At 39.0% G+C, this 25,146-nt stretch overlaps 2 protein-coding genes across 2 annotated transcripts; one reads left to right on the forward strand and one right to left on the reverse strand.

The window, feature by feature from the left end:
- Positions 1-9,971: 9,971 nt before the first annotated feature.
- On the forward strand, positions 9,972-16,090 carry slc1a6 (solute carrier family 1 member 6; the record flags this gene model as incomplete). The annotated part of the gene is made up of 10 exons (XM_080473711.1): positions 9,972-10,233; positions 10,378-10,515; positions 10,866-11,073; positions 11,645-11,687; positions 11,865-11,993; positions 12,113-12,297; positions 13,904-14,137; positions 14,320-14,514; positions 15,502-15,636; positions 15,892-16,090. The coding sequence occupies exons 1-10, from the start codon at positions 10,011-10,013 to the stop codon at positions 16,088-16,090; spliced, it is 1,689 nt and encodes a 562-aa protein (XP_080329837.1). The 5' UTR covers positions 9,972-10,010.
- A 2,130-nt stretch (positions 16,091-18,220) lies between these two features.
- Positions 18,221-22,655, reverse strand: ccl44 (chemokine (C-C motif) ligand 44). Its single transcript, XM_080473714.1, has 5 exons — positions 22,331-22,655; positions 20,905-21,034; positions 20,044-20,191; positions 19,836-19,915; positions 18,221-19,715 (listed from the first exon to the last, which is right to left on the reverse strand). The coding sequence occupies exons 1-4, from the start codon at positions 22,392-22,394 to the stop codon at positions 19,877-19,879; spliced, it is 381 nt and encodes a 126-aa protein (XP_080329840.1). The 5' UTR covers positions 22,395-22,655; the 3' UTR covers positions 18,221-19,715; positions 19,836-19,876.
- Positions 22,656-25,146: the final 2,491 nt, after the last annotated feature.

Raw genomic sequence — 25,146 nt, forward strand, 5'->3', positions numbered from 1 at the left:
ATATATATATATATCCACTCTTAAACGGACAGACCCTTCAAATAGCTCCATGTTGCCACTTGTAATCAGCTGACATTTCAAAGCAAAGAATCTATTCTCTGACCTTTCTGCATTTTGATACACAGCCCTGTCTGTACTTTCATCTCCTTATCATCTGAGCTCAGGACCAATAAAATGCCTTTGAACTGAGGACTCTGAGTAAAGTCATCCAGAACTGGGAACATATGAAACATAAAACACATAAAAAAAAACCCCACACACATATAAAGAAAAACAGATTTCTCAAAGTTTTGTCTTTTGTTTCTTGACATTTTAGCATGTTTGATTTATTAAATGCAGTTGGGAGTTGCATCTGTTGTATATTTTTTGTCAGGTTGATATGGCCCCACCGGTACTTTTCTTGTTTGTTTCAGTGGAGACTTAATGCTGATGTCAATAATTTGTCATGTGTTCAAAAAAACATCTGGTCACATCATGGGAGAGGGTTGATTTGGGGCAACACTCAGCCGAAATCCCCCCTTTGATGAATAATTGACGAGCAAGCTGTGTGTGAATGTGTTTGACTCTATGTGTGCGGTCCAGTCTACCTTGTGGGAACCTAAAAGCTGGACACACAACATGATGGTTAGGTGATAGACCTGTGATAAAGATATAGGTAAGAGCTTTGGAAAACACTTATGTCAACAAGTGACTCCCTTCAACAGCAATGCTGCATTTCCCATGTGCGTATGTACGTGTGTATGTGTGTTGTTTGTTTTCCAGAGACGGGGAAGCACGCTCCATTCCACTTACCTGGGCATCTTAATACTATTATACCACGCCATGAGACAATACTGTGATCACACAAACATCAGAACAAGCCCTCAGATTCACAATTTGAGTTCGCTCTTAACACAATTTCAACATGATAATAATAACTTGATTTATATGGCACTTTTCTAAAACATGGTTACAAAGTGCTTTGCATTAAAAACCACAATAAAAATCTACATGTTAGAAACGAGTTACACGTGTTGCTGGGTAATGGGTAATGGACAGCTATAAGTGGGGAGATGAGCACCTAACTTCATTACAGGAAGTGCTGCGCGCTGTAATATAATCAGCACTTAGGGATGAAAGTGAATAATTAAAATTTTGTTGCCATAGCTATCAAATTGGTTTAATTAATTTGTATTATGATAAGACGGCCGATTACTACTCAAGCATAATCATTTTGTATGAATTGATTTACTTGATTAATGCTCAAAAGAAGAAAAACTCACTTTGAAACTCCCAGCAGACAGAACCAAACCTGTCATGTTGTTCCTAAAGAATTCAATCTGTGCCACCTGAAAGACAACGCAGATAAATGTTCTTGTCTGCACGCGGGGTGAATAATTACACTATCTAAATGTAGATCATACATGATCCATGCCTCCCACGTTATGGCAAGATAATTGTGTTGCCATGGTAATGCAATCTGCTCCTATCACTTTGGTCCTACACCAGATTGGAACCAGAGGGAAGCCCACCGCCTATGCTTGGAGCAATAAATGAATGAAGAAGTGGAGTGTATATGATAATGGCAGTGAATGTGTGAGCACATTGATGCTGTCCACATTTTCATTCATTATAATTAAACTATTTTACATTACAACGAAGGAAATTATATATATTATGATCATTGAGATCAGGAAACTTTCATTTTAGATGTTGGGCCGAGCTCCATTTGTGTGAACAAGCCTTGTTCAAAATGTCAGAATATGATGTAAAATGTCCAGATGCAAAACTTTGCATAGATGTCAAATTTTTCATATTGCTGTTAAAAAGAAAGTACATTAAAAACATGAAACATCAGATTTGATGACACAATTCTATCATGTAATTATAATTTTGATTATAATAGACCTATATACCCAGACAAAAAAACTAAACAAAAACATTCAAACAAAATCAATAGGTCTAGATGATTTTTCTATATTAGTTTAATTTCCAAATGTCAGTTTTGTTTGTGAAATTGAAACGACGAGTTTCTATGCCATTATATCCAAAATTAGAGCTACAATTTTCGACAAGGTTGACGCTGCGCAACTCTTCCCCACTCTTGACAAAATCTTCACGCAAGTCATCAATCATCTTCTTCATCCGATGGTCTTCCTAAATGGCGTCTTGCGGTTCAAAACCGTGCCAAATCCTGTGAAGCAGATTAGGAAGAACTGCACAAACAGGTCTCCATCAGCTGCCTCAATTCCCTGTTCACACTGCCCAAGAACCTTCAGAGCACAGATTGGGCTCACGAGCCATCTGCATACCCACAGATGAACCAATGATTTGATGGTCCTCGTCGTGGCGACGGACGAACAGAGAGACAGAGAGGAAAAAACAATGTCGCGTATGTACATTAACTGATGTAGCTCACACACTCAATTAGTAATACTCTAATTTCAGCAGTACCTTATTAGTAGCCGAGCATCAACGGTGCATGAGTTTCCTTTTGGAATTTCTCAGAGGAATGAAAATAATCTGTCACGAACACGTTTTTGAGGGCCTCAATGTACACAAAAAGTGGGAAGTAGAACTTTGCAAACACATCAGACCTGGCAAGCCATTTAGTATTGCAGCAAAAATTCACATGTGACTGGAAAAATGGCTCAACAGCGCCACCTACAAAATGTAGACGATTATGCCGACGCGTCACGTTTCACCAAGAGCTACAAAATTTAGTACACATATGTTACACAGCTATACGCACAAAAAAGTTCAAGTATACAGACCTGAAAATTCAACAGGAAGTCGGTTATTTTGAAGATTGCGCCGGATTTTGGCGCCACCTGCTGGAAACAGGAAGTCATGTGTACATGCTCTGTTCTGGGTGAAACTTTACAAGTTGCATGAGAGTCCACATCTGATTGCAGCCATATGATCATTATGGGGTCACAGAATTGGACATTTTTGACACTTAGACGTAATATTGCTAGCCCAGATTTCCATCCCACTCTTACGTGCCCCAAACCTCAACATGCACGGTGTTCCCACATGCATGGGTGTGCGAGGATTCATTCAATACTGTATACATCTTTAATTTTTTGTTCTTTCCCCTTTTTAGTAGCCAGCCAAGGTTGACTCATGGTACGCATAGTGCCTCTGTGTAAATGGCCTTATGACAATTATATCAAACACTTTTTTCATTTCTATCATTTGAAAGTAATTTTAAGAAGCAGAAGAAGAGGTAAAAGTAATGTCTATTATAGTGTGTAATGTCACCATATTCACTCATTTCACTGATAACTGGACCTCTATTGGATACTTTGCAACTTATATTTGTCAATATGTATGTCTACATCATTATCCACAATAGTCATTGTTTCCAATGCTCAATATCTAATTTCTTTCAAAGTTTGTGGCATTAAAAACTAGATCCACTCACTCATTGACACAACTTGCAGAATCTTATTCCACCTTATTCTTTATTTTGTCTTTTTTTCTGAAGATCTTTTATTCACATTCATTTGTTAGATTATTTAAATTGGACTTTGGTGAAACAGAAAATACATGCTTCAGGTGGGAGCTGAATATTAGCCTTCAGCACCTGCCTCCCGTGATACACAGTCATCTTCACCACTGACCTATTCCATGCAATTGTGTCACCATATAAAATGAAATAAATCGTGTTTTCCAACATTGTTACAACAAAGAAATAGTCTACCAAACATAAATGTTCTTATTTTTTGGTGTAGTTTATATCCATCCATGCATCCATCTCGATATGGCTTTGTCTAACTCAGGGTCGCAATATCAGCCGTACAGTTGGGAAGGTAGGGTACACCTCAAATATGTCGTCTATCCATCGAGATAGACAACAAAACACACCAAGTCAATTAATAAATGTCAGCTAACCATAAATGTTTGTTTGTGAAGTGATGAACTGTACTGCCTCAAGGAGAAATCATGCAACGCAAACATGCAAACACAGAGAACTGTGGTTAATATCTGAGGTGACAGCACTAATGACCACAACACAGCGAAGTCATGAGAAGAAAAGCAGGTCACACGTCACTACATGAGAATCTTTTTATTTATTTATTTATTGTTTGTCTAACCTTGTCACAGTATACTTTATAAACCTTCCCTGTGTTGTTCTTTGACGCTGCGCGAGGCTGGTATACTTCATTAAAATCGACTTTTTTATATTTTAGAACGATTTCTGAAGTCTTTAATCTCTTTTACAATGGAAACAAAACGTGTCTTATTATTATTATTTTTTAACTATTATTTCATGACGCTCCGTTAAGAAGACATTGATTCTGGAAGCGATTTCAATTTCTTTCCAACTCCCTGAACATGAATAAAATGGATGTGATGTGTGGGTGTGAGAGTGGAGAGCAGGGCAGCTGGATGCCAGCGGGGTTTCTAATACATGAGATCCCCAGAGCTCAGAGATGAGCAGATGCATGTTGTCATAGCAATCTGATGTGTACTTATACAGTGTGACTCCGATAGGAGCCAAATGCGTAAAAGTGGATTCAGCCTCAGCTTCATTATGCAGGAAAGGGAAACACCTCATCTCAAAAGTGGCTGTTTACCTCAACATGTGGCATGAAGCAAATCCTCTGAAACAATATTGGAGCGTTAGCGAGATATCACTCGGGCTTGATAGTGGCGAACGGCCAGGGTTGTGTGTTTTGTTATTTCTCCCTCCTGAAGGATCCTTGACCTCTCCTTCGCCCACGTACACCTCTCAAGCGCTTCTCCTCGCCAGAGGCGCGCAGAGAAAGCACGAGCTGCTTCATAGTAAACCAGCAGATGATGATGATGATGATGATGATGATGATGATGATGATGATGATAGTGGAAGATACAGTGTAGGCAACACTAGTTCATTATCGGCTGTATGGTGGAGAGGAAGGCATCCACATAGCGGTGTGAGGATCGTCTTGGACGCACAGAGGTGCGTAATAATTTCTTTGTAAATAGTCCGTCATTTATTTCTGCATCCGCACAGTAAGTCGTTAACATGTCTGTCGTAGTCAGGGGAGAAAGTTGCGCAGACGATTGACTGAAGTTTTGATCTGTGTTATTGCAGCGCCTTCGGGGAGGACGACCGACACCTGGAAGGATCAAATTCCTCATGACCGCCTGACCGATAACAAAGGCACAAACCAGGGTATCTGATTTCATGTTTATTGAATTTATTGAAGAGTTTCTGGTTCATTCTATCTATCTATCTATCTATCTATCTATCTATCTATCTATCTATCTATCTATCTATCTATCTATCTATCTATCTATCTATCTATCTATCTATCTATCTATCTATCTATCTATCTATCTATCTATCTATCTATCTATCTATCTATCTATCTACTTACCTATCTATTTTATTTATTCGTCAAAATTCCAAAGATGATAAATGCAATGATTATAGAATAACACAATGTCTTAAGTTTGTCCTCACTTTTACCCTCCATTTCTCATCATCTCCCCCTGTGTTTTTTTAAACTGTGGGGCAGGTCTTCCCTGGGGGCCCAACAGCTGTTACCAATAATATATTTTGATGTGGAAAATCTGAAGTCTGGTACTCATCTAAAAAAAAAAAATTAACTGTAGAAAATTGAGGTTCTTCATACCCCGAAACACTTTGAAATCGCTTTAACCTTGAAGTAAACCATTTGTTTAAATGATCTATTTACTACTAGATGATATGTTTCATGCTTTGTCATTATTCTTAAATTGATGCTCTAAACCTGTTTGATGGACTGCTGACTGCACAGGTCACCCTTTTCCTGTTTTCTTCAAGGTACTTTCATCGGTGGAATGGATTTGGTATATTTTGAACAGATTCATTGGAAGCATGCTCAGCAGATTATTAAAAGATATTAACAGAAAAGTTTGTCAACTGGTAACTTCAGTAACTGTTGTGAATTTATGCATGATTTCAGCATTTGCAGCACAGTCGTGGTGAGCTCTGTCCCCTCATATTGAGTTTGATTTAGATCATGAGTTTGAGTATGGGCTGGGCCTTTCTCGGTGTGCTAGGAGTTTGTATGAACTTACCGTGTTCATGGATTTCCCACGGGTACTTTTCACAGTCTATTAACATACATATGAGGTTTTTCCTGTGACCCTAAATTGCTTGTTAGTGTGATTGTGATTGTGTGGCTGCCTGTCTTTCTTTGCTCTGTGATTGGACTGGTGACCTGCACAGGGTGTACCCTCAATGTCAGGAGGTTTGCTCCAGTGAGTCTAGAAGATTGATCAGTTGATGATCCGCATTGGTACTGCTTGATGTGGGTTACTGTTAAAATTTAAAAGTCCTATTTTGTCTTGAGTTTTTCTATTTTCATTTCTACTCTAAGCAATTCGCACCACAGTGTGTAAAACCAGTGCCTAAAATGCAGCAGCAATTGCTTCAATGACATCATGCAGGTAATATATTCTCACACTCAGCCAGCGTCCATTCAAGACATATTTCAACTGGTGATTCACCACCAGCAGGAATAAAGTCCAAATCTGAGATTATATCAAGGCACGATGCTTTGAATGCTTTGCTGCATGACATTTTCTGCAAAACAATCAATGGAGTGTATATGAAGTTGACTTTCATGGACTTGTCATGGACAGTGTGTGTGTGTGTGTGTGTGTGTGTGTGTGTGTGTGTGTGTGTGTGTGTGTGTGTGTGTGTGTGTGTGTGTGTGTGTGTGTGTGTGTGTGTGTGTGTGTGTGTGTGTGTGTGTGTGTGAGACGGTCAGATCATATGAGAGGCCTTTTCATGTCAGCAGGGCAGAGTCGCTCGGCTCCACACACACATACACTCACACTCACGCTCACGCTCACACACACACACACACACACGTTCTGGCCCTCGTCTGTGTCGCTGCAACTCTGTATTTCACCTGAGCCTTGATTGGACTATTTGACCATAAACCATGAGTGGTGAGTATTCAGTTAACTGCTAGTTAAACTTTGCAAAGTCTTAGAGGCTCACATGTTTTCACTTTGTTTGCTTTTATAAATAATAATTATTGATATTTGTAATTTCTTTATGTTTTGACTGTTGGACTGTTGGGATTTCTGTACATTTAAACATAAAGCTACAACTGTATAGTATACAACTCAACTGTATACTATAGTGATAAATCAAAGCTATCACATGAGAAAATGAAGCACATACTGCGGCTTGAGTCGGGATCTCAGTGTTCCAGTGTGTTTTAACATGGTAGTCTGAAGTGGCTTCTTGTTGAAGTGTGAAATGCGCCTTGCCTGAGCGGCTGCAGGCTCCTTTGTCCAGGAGAGTACCTCTCTGGACTGAGAGCAAGATTTAAAAGAGAAACATTTAGTTACTTTTTGCTTATTATCATGAAAAGAATATGTCTAAACAAGCTCCTGGAAAGGCCTTTCTTTACCATGAGCTTAATGTTGAACTTTTTTACACTTGTTTTCCTTTCAGTTGTTGTTGGATGTTTGGGTCGTCAACCAAGAGGGTGACATCTACCGTTTGACCAGTGTGAGGCAGAGTTGGTGTCATTTGGAGAGAGAAAAAAAAAGTTAGGCCTCTGGATTGGCAACAAAACTTTGTTTTTGAACTTTGCTGAAAGTAAAATTAAGGCTATCTGGCTGAAATGACAAGATTCTGGCCGAGCTGTGGTTGATTTTCTGTGATCAGCATGTTTGCATTTTAGAGCATGGTGTTATTTAATGTATTAATAATAGTGAAACAAATGGTTTTTATTGTCTAACACAGCCTAGAGTTGTTATTGTGGTTCATTTGATGTGACTGCAGGGGCAACTGTTGCTTCTCTTCACTGGGAGGAACCATCATCACTCACATTCTTTACAAACACAAACGCTTACCACCGATAAACGATGTCTTCACTCGGTCACTTCTCATTTCATGTCACAGCTTTTCCACTTGTGGGAAGTCTTTTTGATTGGGCCTTAAAGAAATAGCAAAGAATGGGACCAATTGGTAAATATTTGTTCCAGGTATTTTTCTTTTATTGATAAACACATTGGAATATGAATGCACTCGCAAAATGTGCATTATAGTGGGACTGAGGACTGTTTCTCAATATTTTGCAAACACAACAGCGTTGTAATTTCCAAGACAGTATTGGAATTTAAAAAAAATATATATATAAAAAAAAAAACTAAAATACTGTAATGAAGAGGTGCAGGATTAAACCACTTTTTAACCCCCCCCCCCCCCCCCCCCCCCCCCCAATTGGTTGCACAGTGTTTATGTGTTTAGCAATGTTTCTTCATAGTAAAATGTCTGTGGGTTTCGATTCTCGGCCAGATCTTCCTGCAGAGATAGAGTCACATAGCACATCAAATTACATGAGAAAAACTCCAAGCAGATTATTTATCACAGATCAAAGTCCGTAAAGCGCTACCTGGTCAAACCAGTCGCCACAGTTCCATCACTCGTGCTCTGCGCCGTCGTGCTGTATGCACAAACATGGTATCAAATGAAAGTCGAGAGTGTGACGATTCCAGCAATACCACTGGTGTCCATCCATGACCATAACTCAAAAAGTCTCCAGAAGCACTTTGTTTTTGTTTTACAGAGATACAAACATAATGTCAGTCTTACCTTTGCACCTGAAAAATTTATAAAATATTCAGCTGCTTTTTGTGCTTTCAGCACTCAGTATGTTCTTTTTTTTAATTATTATTTCTTAATTTAACTTTTATTTAAGTGAGTCCCATTGAGTTTAGGGCCAAGATCTTACATCAAGTATTTACCCTCCTCGGGGGTAAAATAAAAAGACAGAGGTGTGTCAGCTCACGCTGGTTTTGTTAGATGCTCAAGGAGACGGCTGACCTCATACTACAGTGAACTCCAAGTGCGGGGCTTCAAGTCTGTTTACTGAGGGTGGTTAGAAGGAAATGCTGTAGCCTGGATAGATAAGAAGTGAGACCAACAGCCACGTGTTAGTGGCACACAAAGGGAAGGAAAACACGGTAAGACGACCAGAGATCAATATTTTTTTGTAATTTACAGTTGTTACGGCATGTTTCAACTTGAAACTATTAACATGATTACAGAAAAGTGTCTGTAAACCTCAGCTGTTGTTGGATTACAGGCTTTAATACAAAACAAGCTGTGTTTTAATCATCCGCAACTAGACTTGTAGTTTACTGCATATTCAAGGTCATGCAGGATGTAATAAAATGTTAATAAAAATCCAATGTTTACATTAAACTTCTTTTCTAGAAGTAGCAAAGCCTCTTTTTCTTTTATTATATGTTGCTTCTGTTTGTGTCTTCGTGTAGTTCTCTACATTCCACAGATATTTACCCATTAGATAGTACAATATAAAGTTATGAAAAAGTATTTGGATAATAAAGACACTGGTAGACTATCAAACTTTTTTTTATAATATATTTTACAGTTTAAAGGCGGAATGAAGAAATAAGATGTCTGCATAGGCTCTGATAAGTAAACTTCCCTCCATTTCTGGTGCACTGGCGTTTTGTAATAATGACATGACTGTATGTGTTCTGGTTGAGCTGGAAGTATTATTGTTCAACAATGGTTAATTGTTGGCAGTTGATGAGCGACAAAACATTTATAGTTTTATATTTTATGTATGTAATTGTGCTTTTGTATTTTTGTTTGTCTGTGTTTACACTGTTTTACCTAACTAGCTGACTCTAAATTCTAAATACAATGTGCAAAACTGCTAATGCAGTCTTGTTAATCATGGTGACAGCTTGGCTTTGTTTTTATGTGCAGGAATAGTCATGTGTGTCCGTCTTTCATGCAGCATTCCTGATTCCTCTTCATAAGTTATCTTTCATTCTTTACCGGTGTATTCCATCATGTGCTGATGATTTCAGCTCCTCAGACAATATGACTGTGTACACTCATTCTCTGCATGTTATTAAAAACGTCATCCAGAATAGTATGTGGGCCGGAGTTTGCGTTTCAGAAAAAACTAAAGTGTTCCAGCCTCTTTATTTCTTCCTTGTCTCCCTGCGTAGTTTCTCACGAGACCTGCCTCTTGGACCAGGTGCTGGACCTTATTATGAACGAGAAGCCTCCCACCAGCACGAGTCTTTTTCTAAACGAGGACGCAGACAAACTGCCTGCTGCAGACGGAGGAGACCTGAGGAGACGCGTTCGAAGGGCCATGGAGAGAAAAGCCAGCAGCATGAAGGAGAGGATTAGCCACATCAGCTCCAGCAGCGTCAAAGGTGTTTTCAAGAGAAACCTCTTTGTTTTGTTCACGATCGCTGCTGTGGCCCTGGGTGAGTGGAGCCTGGCGAGGGTTGAACATGAGGTTTTTGGCACTCAGTTGACTCCATTTGACTTGTTCTTTCTCTCTCTCTCTCTCTCTCTCTCTCTCTCTCTCTCTCTCTCTCTCTCTCTCTCTCTCTCCCCCATTTATCCAGGGGTCATCCTTGGCTTTGCTCTTCGCCCTCACAACCTGTCCCTGAGGGAGATCAAGTACTTTTCCTTTCCCGGGGAGCTCCTCATGAGGATGCTGCAGATGCTGGTGCTGCCTCTCATCATCTCTAGTCTGGTCACAGGTTGGTTTCTGAAGAACAAACACACTTCATGTTGTTGTTGTTTTTTTTTTTTTTTTTTTTTTAAATGAGTTTTTTAATGAAGTTACAGCCAAGACCCTCCAAAAAATATCATAGTTACTTTAAATCCAGCAGTCCGGGGGCTACTTGATTTGCATGTTGATTCAGTTTGGCTTGATAACAAATGCATTTTTTGCAATTTATGTTAATTTACAGTTTGGGTTTTTCAAGATACTTATCAACCTTCAAGAAATATCCTAGTAATAATGTAGTACACATTTAGTATTTATCTGCCATTCATGAATGAACGCTGGAAAAATCTAAATCTGCGTTTTTAAATCAATCTGTATCAGGTATTTCCTCTTTGGACAGCAAAGCTTCAGGTAAGATGGGTGTGCGTGCCGTGGCCTACTACATGGTGACGACCCTGATCGCTGTGTTTATCGGCATCGTGATCGTCATGATCATCCAGCCGGGAAAAGGAAGCCGAGACAGTCCAATTGACAAAAGTGGAAACATTGAACCTGTTCAGGCTGCTGATGCTTTTCTAGACCTTATCAGGTAACGACTCACAATAATAACAGCAGTTACGTGTACAGTAACTCTCAGTAGGAGTTTGTGTGCTTCTCCATTTGTAGCTTGATTTGCTGTGTCTCTGCAGACCACAATAGTTGGGTTCACATTATTAAAAGAAGAGATGTATATGATGGTGGAGGTCTCATTTAGTGAAGGAGATTAATTGGAAAAAAAACTATAACAGAACAGCAACCAGTTTTGTTTTGTAACTCATGCATGGTCAATAAACAGTTTTACAAATAAGATTTAACACTTCACGATCCTTGTTAATTTGCTCAAGTTCACAAATCAGCTTGAGAGGCGCTGTTAAACTTTTCTTGCATTATTCATGTTAATTTTTGCCACTCAGCTCTTCGCTATTGTTTCATACTGGACTGACATAAAAAGTGCAAACATTTTTATGAGAATTTGTTAACAACAATAGTGGGAAATATCCAATCTGAGTACTCTTGAACATGATGATTAACATGTGTATTGATTAACTAAATGTTGTATTACAGACTTAATGATCTGCTATTCCTTCTCTCTCTTTTTGTTTTGTTTGTTTTAATCTCAGGAACATGTTTCCACCCAATCTGGTAGAAGCCTGTTTCAAACAGGTGAGGCTTTTGTCCACACATGTCTTTTATGTTGCAAAAAGAAATAATTCAAAGAAAATGACAGAAAAGCGTGTTGAAAAAAACCACATTTAATTTATTGTTCATTTTGAAATCACATGCATCACCATACTCAATTAAATTATCTTGAAACATACCTGATCTTTATTGCCCTTGCAGTACAAAACCATGTACAAGAAGACTGTTCACACAAGGAATGTGACGGTGACCCTCAACCTCACCGACTCGCTCAATGTCACTGAATCTATCTTGAACGTGAACCTCAGCAGGGTGCTGCACACTATACAGGTGGGCGGAATACATCCTCTGATTTACAGCTTTAGACTCGATTTAAATACCCCATATTTAACAATTATAATACTATCTGTGTTCTTCAATTTGTTTGACACGTGTGTTTCCCCTCTCAGGAGACCGTGGAGGAGACCGTCCCTGTGTCGGGTTCTTCTAGTGGCGTTAACGCTCTGGGTCTGGTGGTCTTCTCCATGTGCTTTGGTCTGGTCATCGGCAACATGAAGCAGCAGGGCCAGGCTCTCAGGGACTTCTTCGACTGTCTGAATGAAGCCATCATGAGGCTGGTGGCCATCATCATCTGGTCAGTACAGAGCAGAGGTTGATTGGTACTGTGACATCCATCTATATTCAGACAAGTTTTTGAAGTTGAAGTTGATCTCAGCTGATTCGAAGACAGATCGGGAGAGAATCACACCCGCTCACATTCTCACCGACATGCAATTTGCAGATACCAATGATTGTTTTTGAACTAAATTAATAATGTGAGTACTCCAACCACACACACGTTTCACTCAACTATGCAGAGTGGCTGCTGGCCAAATGCAGAAGTTATGTCGACCTCAGCAAACACTGTGTTAAACCTGAGATATCAATCACATACTACATTCAAGGCTGCTAACACAGTAAGACTCACACAATTTCGTAGAATCTAACATTATAATGTTACACAAGCCCTTGCACAGATTACAGTTACTAAACAATTGAATGTCAGGACTCATTTTTAGGTGTTTAATTTAATCAACATTGTTGTAAACCTGGTCTTTAAAAGCTTGATACAGATGTTTTATATACTTCTCGGTTTCTGTCCGGCTGATGCTTGGATTGAAAGATTAAAAAGAAAATTTTAAAACAAAAGGCTGAGAATAAATCTTCTTGCCCATGTTAATTTACAAAAATAGTATGTCAGAAAAAAAACAACAGACAAAAGGAACGTTAGAAATCATTTTAAAGTATAGTTTCTAGTCCTCCAATTTTTAATACTGTTATAACATTTAAAGGCTCAAAGCAGCTGATGGTAACAGATGTCCATAATGAAGCAGAAGGAAGTCATGAAAGTCACCAAATGAATTATTTTTGAATACATGCCGGTTTTTCTTTGTATCTCTTTAGAAATACATTTAGTTTCTCACTCACTCAAAACTGCAATACAAACGGACTCATAATTTATGTCATTATTAATGATTAAGCTGGTATATCCACACATAAAACATGTATTATAACAAGAATAGTTATGAAATGTGTATGAGCACACGTGCATATTTATGCATGCACAGATTACCCTCACATACCGTCACTACCACCAATCATCAAAAAAAGAGAACGTTTTTAGAATCATTGTGAATCTGAAAAGTTAAACATTAATTTTGACTTTTTACTTGTTGTTGGTTACATTTCAGAATCTGTACTTTTGTACTTTTACTTCAGTATAGTAGTTAGAGTCAGTAGTGGCCTTGAGGTCCCGGAAGCAAGCTTGTAACCAGAGGTTTGCTCGTTCGAATCTTATTGCCGATGCACAACTGCTGTTGGTCCCTGAGCAAGACATTCCACAGATTCAACAAAGGCATCCAGCGAAAGTTCCTAAGACTCTATATTCTGTGTTTGGATGCATTTAACTGAAATATTTTAATTATATATGTGAAAACTTTGTCTAGATCTTGATGACTCCTTTTATGAAAAGTCAAAACAACACCAACTTACTAAACATGCATTTTTACATATTTTTCTTCCAATCTTTCAAAAGAAAATACTATAAAGTTGTGAATTTCACTGTGTTAAGTTATATTTTACAGAGTTGAAGAACAATATCCAACATCCTTTCTCTGTGATGTGCAGAAGCAATATGTCTGGTGTGTGTTTGTGTTAATGGCCGTCTCTCTCTCTCCAAATTGATTCATGTCACCTCTCAGGTACGCTCCGGTTGGCATCATGTTCCTGATTGCAGGGAAAATTGTGGAGATGAAGAATCTTGCAGAAGTTGGAGGTCAGCTGGGGATGTACACCGTTTCAGTCATAGTGGGCCTCCTCATTCATGGACTTTTTGTCCTGCCGTTGCTCTACTTCTTGGTGACCAGGAGAAACCCATATAGCTATATTGCTGGGCTGCTGCAGGCGCTCATCACTGCTCTGGGGACATCCTCTAGGTGGGTCTAATCCTCGAATATTCAGCAACATCAGTGAATATTTTCATGCATAAATCAGCCTCATGATGTGACTTAGAATCTGCAACCAGCGTCTAAGTCAGTATTCCCATTGTGGTGTGTGATAATAGAAAGTATTTTTACATTTTGTATTTTCTTTCTATCTTTCTACTTTCCTAAACCAGCTCTGCCACTCTCCCTATCACCTTTCGCTGTCTTGAAGAAAACAATCATGTGGATAAACGAGTGACACGCTTTGTCCTCCCAGTGGGCGCCACTATTAACATGGACGGCACCGCTCTCTACGAGGCAGTGGCAGCCATCTTTATTGCTCAAGTCAATGACATGGATCTAAACTTTGGTCAGATTCTCACCATCAGGTAATTATTTTTGGGGGGTTTTAAGCGTTGGTTTACACTTAACTTTTTGTCTTTTCACTTTTGCTATCTGATGATTTGCTATCTAATTATCAAAGTGTTATTGTTCCATTCACATCTGTTCTTTCTCTTGATCCAGTGATGGCTAATCTGTGATCACTCTTCTCTATTCTGAAGATAAGGACTTGTGAGATTCCCCACACAAACGGGCTCACACTTGTCCGAGCTGATCGATTTAAATAACCGTTTATTCAGTTCACTTATGGAAGTGCAAACAAACCCAAACCATGGAAAGCATTGAAAAGAAACCTGCAACTATATGAGGATCACATTTCAGACTGCATGTACATAAATTCTGATGCAGATTGAAGTATGAAAGACCAAAGGGTCCTAAACAGATCAAACAGATGATCAGTGTCTGCACGATATTATGTTTGTATTGAATCAATCCTGTTGTGTAAATAAGCATAGCTTTCCTACATTTGTACATTTTGTTGCCAATACGGAACTCTCAAATGGCAAAACTGCCAAAATAACCCCAGTAAGAGCTTCAGTTCAGAAAGATTTTTCTCAAATAGAGCAAAAATTATAATGAAAATTAATAAAGCATCCTTTTAATCTGACATTAAAGATGTCATTGTGAATGCAAACTAAATCTCAATAAAAAAGTGAAGTTTTCTGTTTTCTTATTCTTGATTTAAACCCGGTAAATACATGACAACCATGCGCACAATAAAAACAATTCATATTTGCAGATGAAAAGATAATTTATGTAAAAAAATAAACATTTAAAAACATTTGCTTCTGATATGTAAATGATACATAAACTCTGTGAGAAACTGTAATAGGACATATGGCAGTCTTATTATAATTCCTCATATGCCGTCATCACTCTACTACTTCCCGCCAGGATTGCACATGTGCTGTTTGTTTGTTTCCCTTTATTAAATGTCTTCACTCCCCTCTTCATCCCTCCCACCGCCCACTCAGTATCACAGCAACGGCTGCCAGCATCGGAGCAGCAGGCATCCCTCAGGCTGGCCTGGTTACCATGGTGATCGTATTGACATCTGTGGGACTGCCCACAGAGGACATAACACTGATCATCGCTGTGGATTGGTTCTTGTGAGTTCCCACTAAATGTCAGCTTGATGGGGATTGGTCTGGGACTGTGCCAACCTAAATGTCATTTTAAAGCTTCAGAGAGCCCAGAGGTCCCGCAACTATAAAGGTTATTAATGCATAATGCAGAGAGACAGATGAGAAAGCCTGCAAGTGTTTTTAACAGCAGCTTTTCACTAATGTTTCTGAACTGCGTTTGTCCAATTGTCCATCGCTTTTCCTCTTTTAACCGCTTCTTTCTACTGGCCCTGCCACCAGGGATCGTCTGCGCACCACCACCAACGTACTGGGCGACTCGCTGGGGGCTGGCATTGTGGAGCATCTTTCCCTTGCAGAGCTGCAGAATCAAAATACAGAGATGCACAACTCCGTCATCGAGGAGAACGAGAAACCCTATCAGCTTATCTGCCAGGACAACGACACGCTCAACCACCTTAACAGTGAGACCACAATGTAAACCCTAACACTTCCTCTGAGTGGACCTCATATGACAAGCGTGCTTCAGCTAGAAAGTTGGTTTGAAAAGATGCAGTGAAGTGGAGTGGTCCAGCCGAAAATAACAGTTCTTGGTTGACTGAGTTAGAGTTTGTGGTTCGCAGGGAGTCGTTTTTGCTGCTGCACATTTTTTTCTCCAACAACAAAATGTTATCTAGAGAATGACACAACAGAACGCATCCTGTGGCAGGGTGATGACAAGAAGTTAAGTGCACATGCTGTTTGGAGGCTATCACACAGCAAGCGATAATTGAATATATATATACAGTATATATATATATATATTGCAGTTCCAGGTCAAATCTTCAGTCTATGTTCAAACATACAAAAACTACACAGACACAATATTACACATATATCTGCATTTAGTTTGTAGGAACCCAGTTTTGTCTATAATTGACATCATCAATTGATAATTAATGATCAGAAAACCAGCAAATATTTATGTTTTGCAAATTTCAGTTTTGCATGAGTGAATATTTACAATCGTTTCCTTTGTCGACACTGTTTTTTGTTGTTGTCATTTTCATTCTGACTACCTCTGATACCTTTGATATTGACTGTTTTACTGAGCCACACAAAAATAAAACACATTCAGTTGTATGTAAATACATTTGAGTCAGAATTGCTTTGTTTCTAGATGTAACTCTGTGTTATATAAGTATGCCAACACCATGAAATTGTAAACCTTTGAATGTATTTGACTGTTGATGGAAGTTGATGAAAAGGAAACTTAGTTGTTAATAATTTCAAGTTGAGATATTTTAAGTAAATTGTTTGATTATCTTTTTCACTCAATGTTCTCTTATTAATATTTGTGTGCACTTCTTGTGTTTGCGAGTGCTGTTGATTCCTGAACAATGAAACTGGACTGTACTACACTATTTTCACAGAAACAGCTGGAATATAATATAACTGACAATACTGTTAATTCTCTTTCTGTACTTTCTCCAACTCTCATCAGATTCTGAATTATTACTGTTTTGTTTATTGCTTTACCTTGGCTTTTTTTTTGTGTGTGGGTCAAAACCATTTTATTTCATGTATTGGCTATATCTACAAATATACACCTGCATTTTCAGCAACATATGTGGTAATGTCTAGTAAACTTCACATATAATTTTAGTTTTGTTGTATCCTGAATGCAGTTATCCATTGCAGTCAACTCAAAGATATTATGATTATTATGATTATTATGATTATTATTATTATTATTATTATTATTATTAGTTGTTGTTTTTGTTGTTATTAGGAGTATTAGTAGTGCTGTTGTTGTTGTTCTTTCTCTTTTTTACTAAGTACTGCAAAGGATTACAAGAAAGTTGGTGACTGCTGTGACAAGCTGAATGTACAAAGATGCTTTTGGTGTCAAACGTTAAGAATAAAAAGTGTTGTGCATAGTTATAGAAATATAGACTTATAGATCATGTTGCATTTTTCAATTGTGCTTCTTTTTTGCCTATTTCACTTTAATTTTGATAGCAGTTTTTCTTAGTGAAAGTCTTGTTTCTCTTGGAGTAACTCACCATTTCGATGGACAGCGTTTGAAAAATGTGACAAATAAATGTCTCAGGAACTGAATTGTGATTGTCATTATTGTGATTGTGGCAGCCCCTTGTGGAGGACATGCTTCAGCCGAGAAGCTGTTGTCTTAGTGTACTCTGCTCTGAATTTCAAGTACATCAGTTTATCATGGCTAATATTGCATCAAACTCATTTCCAAAAACACCCCAACCCCACTCATCAAAAATAACCACACAATTAACTTGTTTTTCATTCACAAAATCATAAGATGCGACTACCTCGTTACTGTCTTGTTAGCCTTGTAACAAGGATAGCACTTAAATGGTGATACTAATAACGTTTATGAGTTTTATGAGTTAACTTGCTGCTTTTAATGATAGTATTAGATTTCCAATCATTTTGACATTAATGAACCGGTGAACACTGATCCCAGCTTGACTCAACCTCTCATGAACTCAGTCAACCAGAAAAGATAGTGACAATTACAATGTTCTGCACTTGATATCTGTAGAATAACTATGAACTCTCAAATCACTTCTTAGTGAAACTTATATGAGAACAGCACAGCTTTGGGATTAGTTCTTTATACCATAAGTTCAGTTGGAGAGTTACATCTTATATCATCCCCTTAGAATGACTAATACTTTGTAGTAATGTTTTTACATTACTACTACAAATTATTGCAGTAAAAGTACTGGAATAATTTGGGAAGAAGGTAAAAGAAATGAGCTGTTCATGCCTATATATTTTAACATGATACTACATCAACAGTCTTTTCTCAAAAGAAGGTTCTAGTTTAGTACAAACATATTTACAAAGCTTATGTTGTCTAACATTTGCTGAGATAATAAAATATTATAACGGTTGATGAATCAATGCTGAGTTATGCAGATCAAGCTGTACTCCACAAAAAGCTACATGAGAATAAATGAGGCCAATACACACAAGAAAAAGACACCAAAGAAGTTCCAGTTATTACTTTTGATTAATTTATAAAATTGCTCACTTGAGATACTGTGTTAACATACAGTGCATTCTTCTACAATACAATGTGTGTGTGTGTGTGCGTGTGTGTGTGTGTGTGTGTGTGTGTGCGTGTGCGTGCGTGCGTGTGTGTGTGTGTGTGTGTGTGTGTGTGTGTGTGTGTGTGTGTGTGTGTGTGTGTGTGTGTGTGTGTGTTACACACACGGTTGAGCCCTCTAAGTTTTAACAGCCTGGCCATATAATGAATTCAATCATGAAGACTTTGGCATAGATTGATGTCAGACTATTAATGAGACCATAAATGTAAACTATATATTGAGACTTGAATCTGTCGTCAGTGCCTGAGTGCCTACTTTTACAAGACTGACTCAGGTATTGCACAGTTTAAAAACTGTTAATTTACAAACTGGACAAAATATCAAGACAATTTTGCTCTGTATGTAGTAAATAAGACTGGATGTGTGACAATTCTTTTTTTTTTTTTTTCCAGATCCCACTTTGATATGAGAAACAGTCAACTACAACCTGAATATGGATTTTAAATTTTGTTACAGCTAAAAACCAAGCCTGGAAATCACGGTGCAAAAAGATATCTAGAGACACATTTCCCACTATTCTGTGACAAACCTCATCTATTTAACTGTGTGAAGTGTCATTACACATTTAAGGTATACAAGTCACAAAAAAAGCATAGGGTATCCAGTTGATATACAATATTAACATCACTGCTCGTTTCATTAGGACTGGTTCACTGATTTCACTTCAGCCACGAGTAGTTATGCTGTCAAAGAGGAACACTCTTCCAGGCAGACTCCGGCAAATAACAGTACAAGCCATAAAAAAAAATATTAATGCAACTTATCTTACAAGTTACACTCCTCCGTTGAAACTGTTCCAGCCACATGTTGGAAATATCTCAAGCGCTGCTCATGTTTAAATATCTAAAGCCATTTAAATATGTATTGCTGCCCAGGTGTGGTCCTGGGGAGATGGATAGTGTAGATAAAGACATAAAATGACTGTTGAGTCAGTGAGCTTGGCCGCTGAAAGTTATCTTGGCTGCTGAGAGTTTACTTGGCCTGTAAAGAAAAAAAGAGAGAGAATAAAAGGAATGCACAAACAGTAGATAAGACCTCCACCGAGGTTAGTCACGATTGCTCAAACGTGTGTAGGCAGCCTCCAATTCAATAGTGTCTTACTTATGACTACAAGTTTTCATCCTTTTTCTGATGGGACTTGATCACTCCACATTGAGAACTGCCCAGTTGTCTTTCTTGTCCTGACAATCACAAGACAAAGAAACATTAATCGTATAACCTGTGATCTGGTTAATAACGCTTGTCTTTATTATAAAACGTCTATTGCTCAGTGTACTGTAAATAAGCTGTAACTTAGCCTGTGTCTAACCTCTGACATGACGGGCAAGTTGTCATGAGGGAGGAGCCACATGGTCCGGTGAGCCTTAGTTCTCTGTCTCTGGAGAAGCTTCCGCAACAACCTCTTCACCTTTCGGTCTTTGGGGTCTGCACATTTCACCGCCTTCTTTGTGTAAAGACTAGAAAAAGAGCAGAAAACTATTATTTTGATACAACACAGGAGGGCAGTGCAAAGCTCCGAAATATTGTCCCACTCTGGAATTCTTTCACAGGTGGGACTCTTCAAAGTAAGCTGGAATATGAAGCTACTGGTTACAAAGAAGCACAGAAAACAATATTAATCAGAAAGAAAGTCTTTCACATGTTGCAAAGCTGCAGAGACTTTAAGACATAAACAGTTAAAAGGTCTTTAAAAAAAAAAAGAAAGAAAGAAACATTTAATTGGAAATCGGTTATACCTAAAATAGAGATGACAAACATAAACATTTGCACCAGTGGGAAACTAAAAACAAACTTCCGTGTTGTTTGCAAATGTGATCATGTGAGAAAGCAAGCCTTTCATTCCCCAGCTACATCAGGTTTCTTTGACCTGCTGGAAACAATAGGTATCAGAGTGCCGTTTACTTAACTAAACCCTGCTGTTCTGACTGAGTGGCTGCGGCAGGGCTCAGATGGCTTGGAAGGTATTTTCAGATGGCTTGTTATTCCCACATATTTCCTTTCTTACTTCCTTGGCAATTACAGCTCCAAGCCCTGCCATAACAACATGACCTGGAAAGATGACAATGCCTCTCAGCCCGTCTCTGCCCTCCTCCAAAGAGAGGCATATTTTCCATGCCTGCAGATTGCTGTGTACTCTTTAGCTCCAGGAGCGGATTGTTGAAATACTTGCATGATGGCTTGTATACTGCAGTCGGGCCCCTCTGTCTGCACCTCAAACCGCAACACGTCTTTGGTACGCACCTTGCCCTGGGAGTACAACATGCAGCACTGGACATCCCTTTGCATCTGCACGCCTTTGGCTGGACAGGAAAAGAGACAACCCAGGAGAAAATAGTTAGCCTCTCTAAGAAAACTGGCTGAAGATGATACAGAAGTTTTCTTGTGCACAATTGAGTTAATCATCTTGTCTTAATTTCACTTGCTTGATACCTCTATAAATAAATACATCAGCTTTAGTTTGGAAAGTTAGGTCAGTAAAAAAAAAATTAAAGTGAGAAGAGAACATCTTGCAAGAACACGTTATCCACAAAAAGTTTCAAGATGCAGGCATCGATATCCGTTGTTGAAAATATATTAAACTGTAGAAATTATATCAACTTTTTGTTATAATCATCTTTTAGCATTGCACAAGATATTTTGATTATTTTTGCCATGCCTGGAGCCAAAGGCTCTGGCAGCTTTTGTGGACAGAGAAAATGATCATTCCTGCAGATTGTTCACATACCATTCAGCTACACACACACACACACACACACACACACACACACACACACACACACACACACACACACACACACACACACACACACACACACACACACACATATGGATCCACACACACACACACACACTTGCACACACTTGCACACACACTTGCACACACTTGCACACACACACACACACACACACACACACACACACACACACACACACACACACACACACACACACACACACACACGCACACACACACACACACACACACACACACACACACACACACACACACAAACACACACACAGGAAAATGTCAGAGGAAATACAATGGTATCCCATTGTGCTGAAAAACATACTTGGATGCCAGCAGAATGAGAGAAAGTAAGAGAAAGAGAGGAGGAGTGTCTGTTTGTTTATCAGGGCTTTCCACGATGCTGCTTCATCCAAAGCAAATCTGTAAATGAATTTAAGTGTGAGGGGAAGCAGCAGGAGCTATAGGAGCCATTAAATAGGACAGTGCTGCTTTGTTGTGCCACAGATGATTTTGAGTCAGTCCTCAGGCACATCAATGGACTTCAAGCACTGTCACCACATTTCAGAAAGCAGACGACACCACACCGTCACACAGGCTGAGCCCGGACACACAGTTGCTTTCTGTGTGATTTCAGATGCTCGTCCTCCTGTGCTCTGCCCCTCTGTTTACATCCATGCTTCCCTCCCTGCTGCTGCTGCTATCCCTCTGTCCCTCTTCATTCCTTTTCTGTCATCGCCATCGCTCTCTGTGTGATACGCTGTCCACCTGCAGGGTGCATGTAAGCCATGCAACAACAACACCCACATCGGCACGCGTGCACAGGCAAAGTACGGTTGTGTCCTACCTTCCACAGACGCCAAGAAGATAACAGTCAGAGAAATAACAGTCAACATCTGCAGCATGAACATGATGACGATGGCAGAGAGGAGGACAAGAGAGAAGGATAATCTACTCTGTCACCTCTCCCTCTATGGCTGCCTCTCTTATATTACTCCCTCCCTCTCTTTATACCTCCCTGCCCATCTCTTACTCACTCACTTCCACCACCTCTCTTATTCTGTCTTACCGTCCTTCCCTCCCACCCTCTGTTGATCCATTTTCAGTCATTCTCACGCTCGTCTAAACTCCCTCCCTCATTCTCTGTTTCTTCCACATTCATCTCACCTCTCACTCATTTCTCCCTTCTTTTCTCCTCACTCAGGATGCCAAGCCTCATTTGTTTCATTTGAGGCTTTAAATTCCTTCTCCATACCATTTCTTTCCTTTTCTTTTTTTAGCACATTTTCCCTTCAAGACTGAAGCAGATCAAAGGGGTGAAATTTAGATGTAATGACTGAGCACCGTTCTACTTAATTCCCAAGATCAGTCTTGTTATTTAACTTGTAAATAGTACAAATTCATGTAGCATTTCCAGATACCAAAAATAACATTCAATTAACCTTAGTTTACTGTTCCTTCATGTAACTGTGGAAACTTGTAAACAGCAAGTCTGTCTGATTTGTGTATGTGGATCACTAGTTGTTGTTCTTGTTGTTTGTTTGTTTTTGTGGGATTCCCAACAAATTGTTGAACACATCTAGAAACCATGACAAACTGCTCTTTAGCCCCTAAATGCTAAGAGGCAACAACACATCAGAATTTCAACAGAAGAATAAACATGTGATTTCAAATCCACACAAAGCAAAAAAAAAACAAAAAAAACTACTCATGTAAAATCTCTGAAAAGATAAAATGTCTTGTCCCAAATTTGACCACTTTGGTGTTTTTGTTTTTGTTTTTCATATTTCAATGGGTACTTTTTTCACATATATAAACGGGTTTTTTGATATGTTGTCAATTTTTTTCTTTAATGTCCCTATATTTGCTGTATGGTGGGAATAAAGCATGTTTAGTTTTTATACATTATGAGTTTTCTTTCTGGATCCCTAGATTTCTCTTATCAGTCGTTTTCGAAAGATGTTCCATAGGGTCTGGTTGCTGGCATCCTTCAGCTCGTTTTTTTTTTTACACACATCCTGGACTATTATAGACACAGTGCAACTGATTTAAAATTCACTCTGCAGCTTTTTTAAAGTACATGTCACAAAGTACAGTGTTAACTTTAACAAATGTTGAAAAAAACAACAACAGAATTTTATATTCTTTTGTTTGCCCCTTTTTGACGAAATCTCACGTTTACAGCATTACTAACTGGCAGCAATTTGGAACCTGTTTTATTTTTTGGGGGGGGTTGGTTTATCCAGCTTAGTTGATGCAAATACATCACTGTAATCAGTAAACGTACGCTATTTGCCCAATAAATTGATTCAAATGCATGAAAACACAAACTTAATACAGTATGTCTTTGTAGCCTTTCCCAGTTTGCCCATAAATGACAAAAAAAAATGCTGTTTTGTTTCAATAACTGAACACCGCAGAACAAGCTGGAGGCCGTGTCTCAAAGTGAAGCATATACTATGTGTCCAATACAGAGAGGTCCCAACAGAACACGGTATCAGGCCCTGATTATACAAAGAAAAACCAGAGGAATTGATTCAGGTTTGCTTCTTTTTTGCAAAGATATTGCTTTGAGCCAACTTTGTGGTGGAGAAAAATGACAAACACATATGCCAGAATTACACATCCAACAACAAAAGGATTCCTCAAGGCCGGATCATATTTGTCAAATACACAAATGCTACAACACTGCAGTATTAAATAACCTAAAGAGTGATGCAGTGAGTCATTCTAGTCCTAGATAATTAGTAAATGTCTTTTTTTTTGTAACTTCGTATGTCAGGTGGAATTTTTTGTGAGGATTTCATGGTATTGCAGATAATACACCAGGCAGAGTCTTTACAGGCCTTTTACTCCATTCATGTCTTTGAATGTGTGACTTTCTTCTTTAAGTATTTCATCTTTCACATTCAGATACTGTCAGGTCTCTACGTCTGCCTCTGTGTGTCTCACCTCGTGTTTCCAATTAACCAATGTTCCACTTGTGTCCACCCCTTCCTTGTGTATTTAAACCCCTCTCCCTGTGATGGCCTGGTCTGATCATCTCATCAACATGTCTCACCTCTCGTTCATGTGTCACTGCGGTTTCCTCGTGTTCCCTGGACTTTACTTTAATAAACCCGGTTTTTACAGAACTGGCTGAGTCTGCGTTTGGGTCCCCCTTGCATAACCCTAACTGAACGGTCTGACTCCTATGGACCCAGTGGACTCACCAGTTCTGCACAAATCCTTCAAGAAACCCTGTGACTTCCTCCTGTCCAGCCTGTTCCCCAGGGACCTGTTCCAGTCTGGCCTCCAGTCCCCCCCGCCCCCCCCGTCTCTAGTTTCCCGTGTTCCCTGACCTGTCGGTCCCTGTCCCGAGTTTCCCCGTGCCCTCCCCCCCTTTAATGATTTGACCGCTTATCTGCAGGTAGACGCAAGATAGATTGCTGAAGCGGTTGGACATGGGAATGTATGATACATCACAGCCAGCTGTCTTGTTCTGTTTCTTATTACTGGACTTAAATACCTGTGTCAGTAAAACTGCCAGGGTGGATCCACTGAAAAATCTTGCTGATATAATTAAAGGAAAACACAATTTCCTCCACATCGTTACATAAATTAAGCTTTAAAGAACTCCTCGCCCTTCGTTAGTTTAAATGATTTGGACAAATCATGCTTTGA

Source organism: Lipophrys pholis (assembly GCF_963383615.2).
Source record: "Lipophrys pholis genome assembly, chromosome: 10".
Taxonomy (NCBI): Eukaryota; Metazoa; Chordata; class Actinopteri; order Blenniiformes; family Blenniidae; genus Lipophrys; species Lipophrys pholis.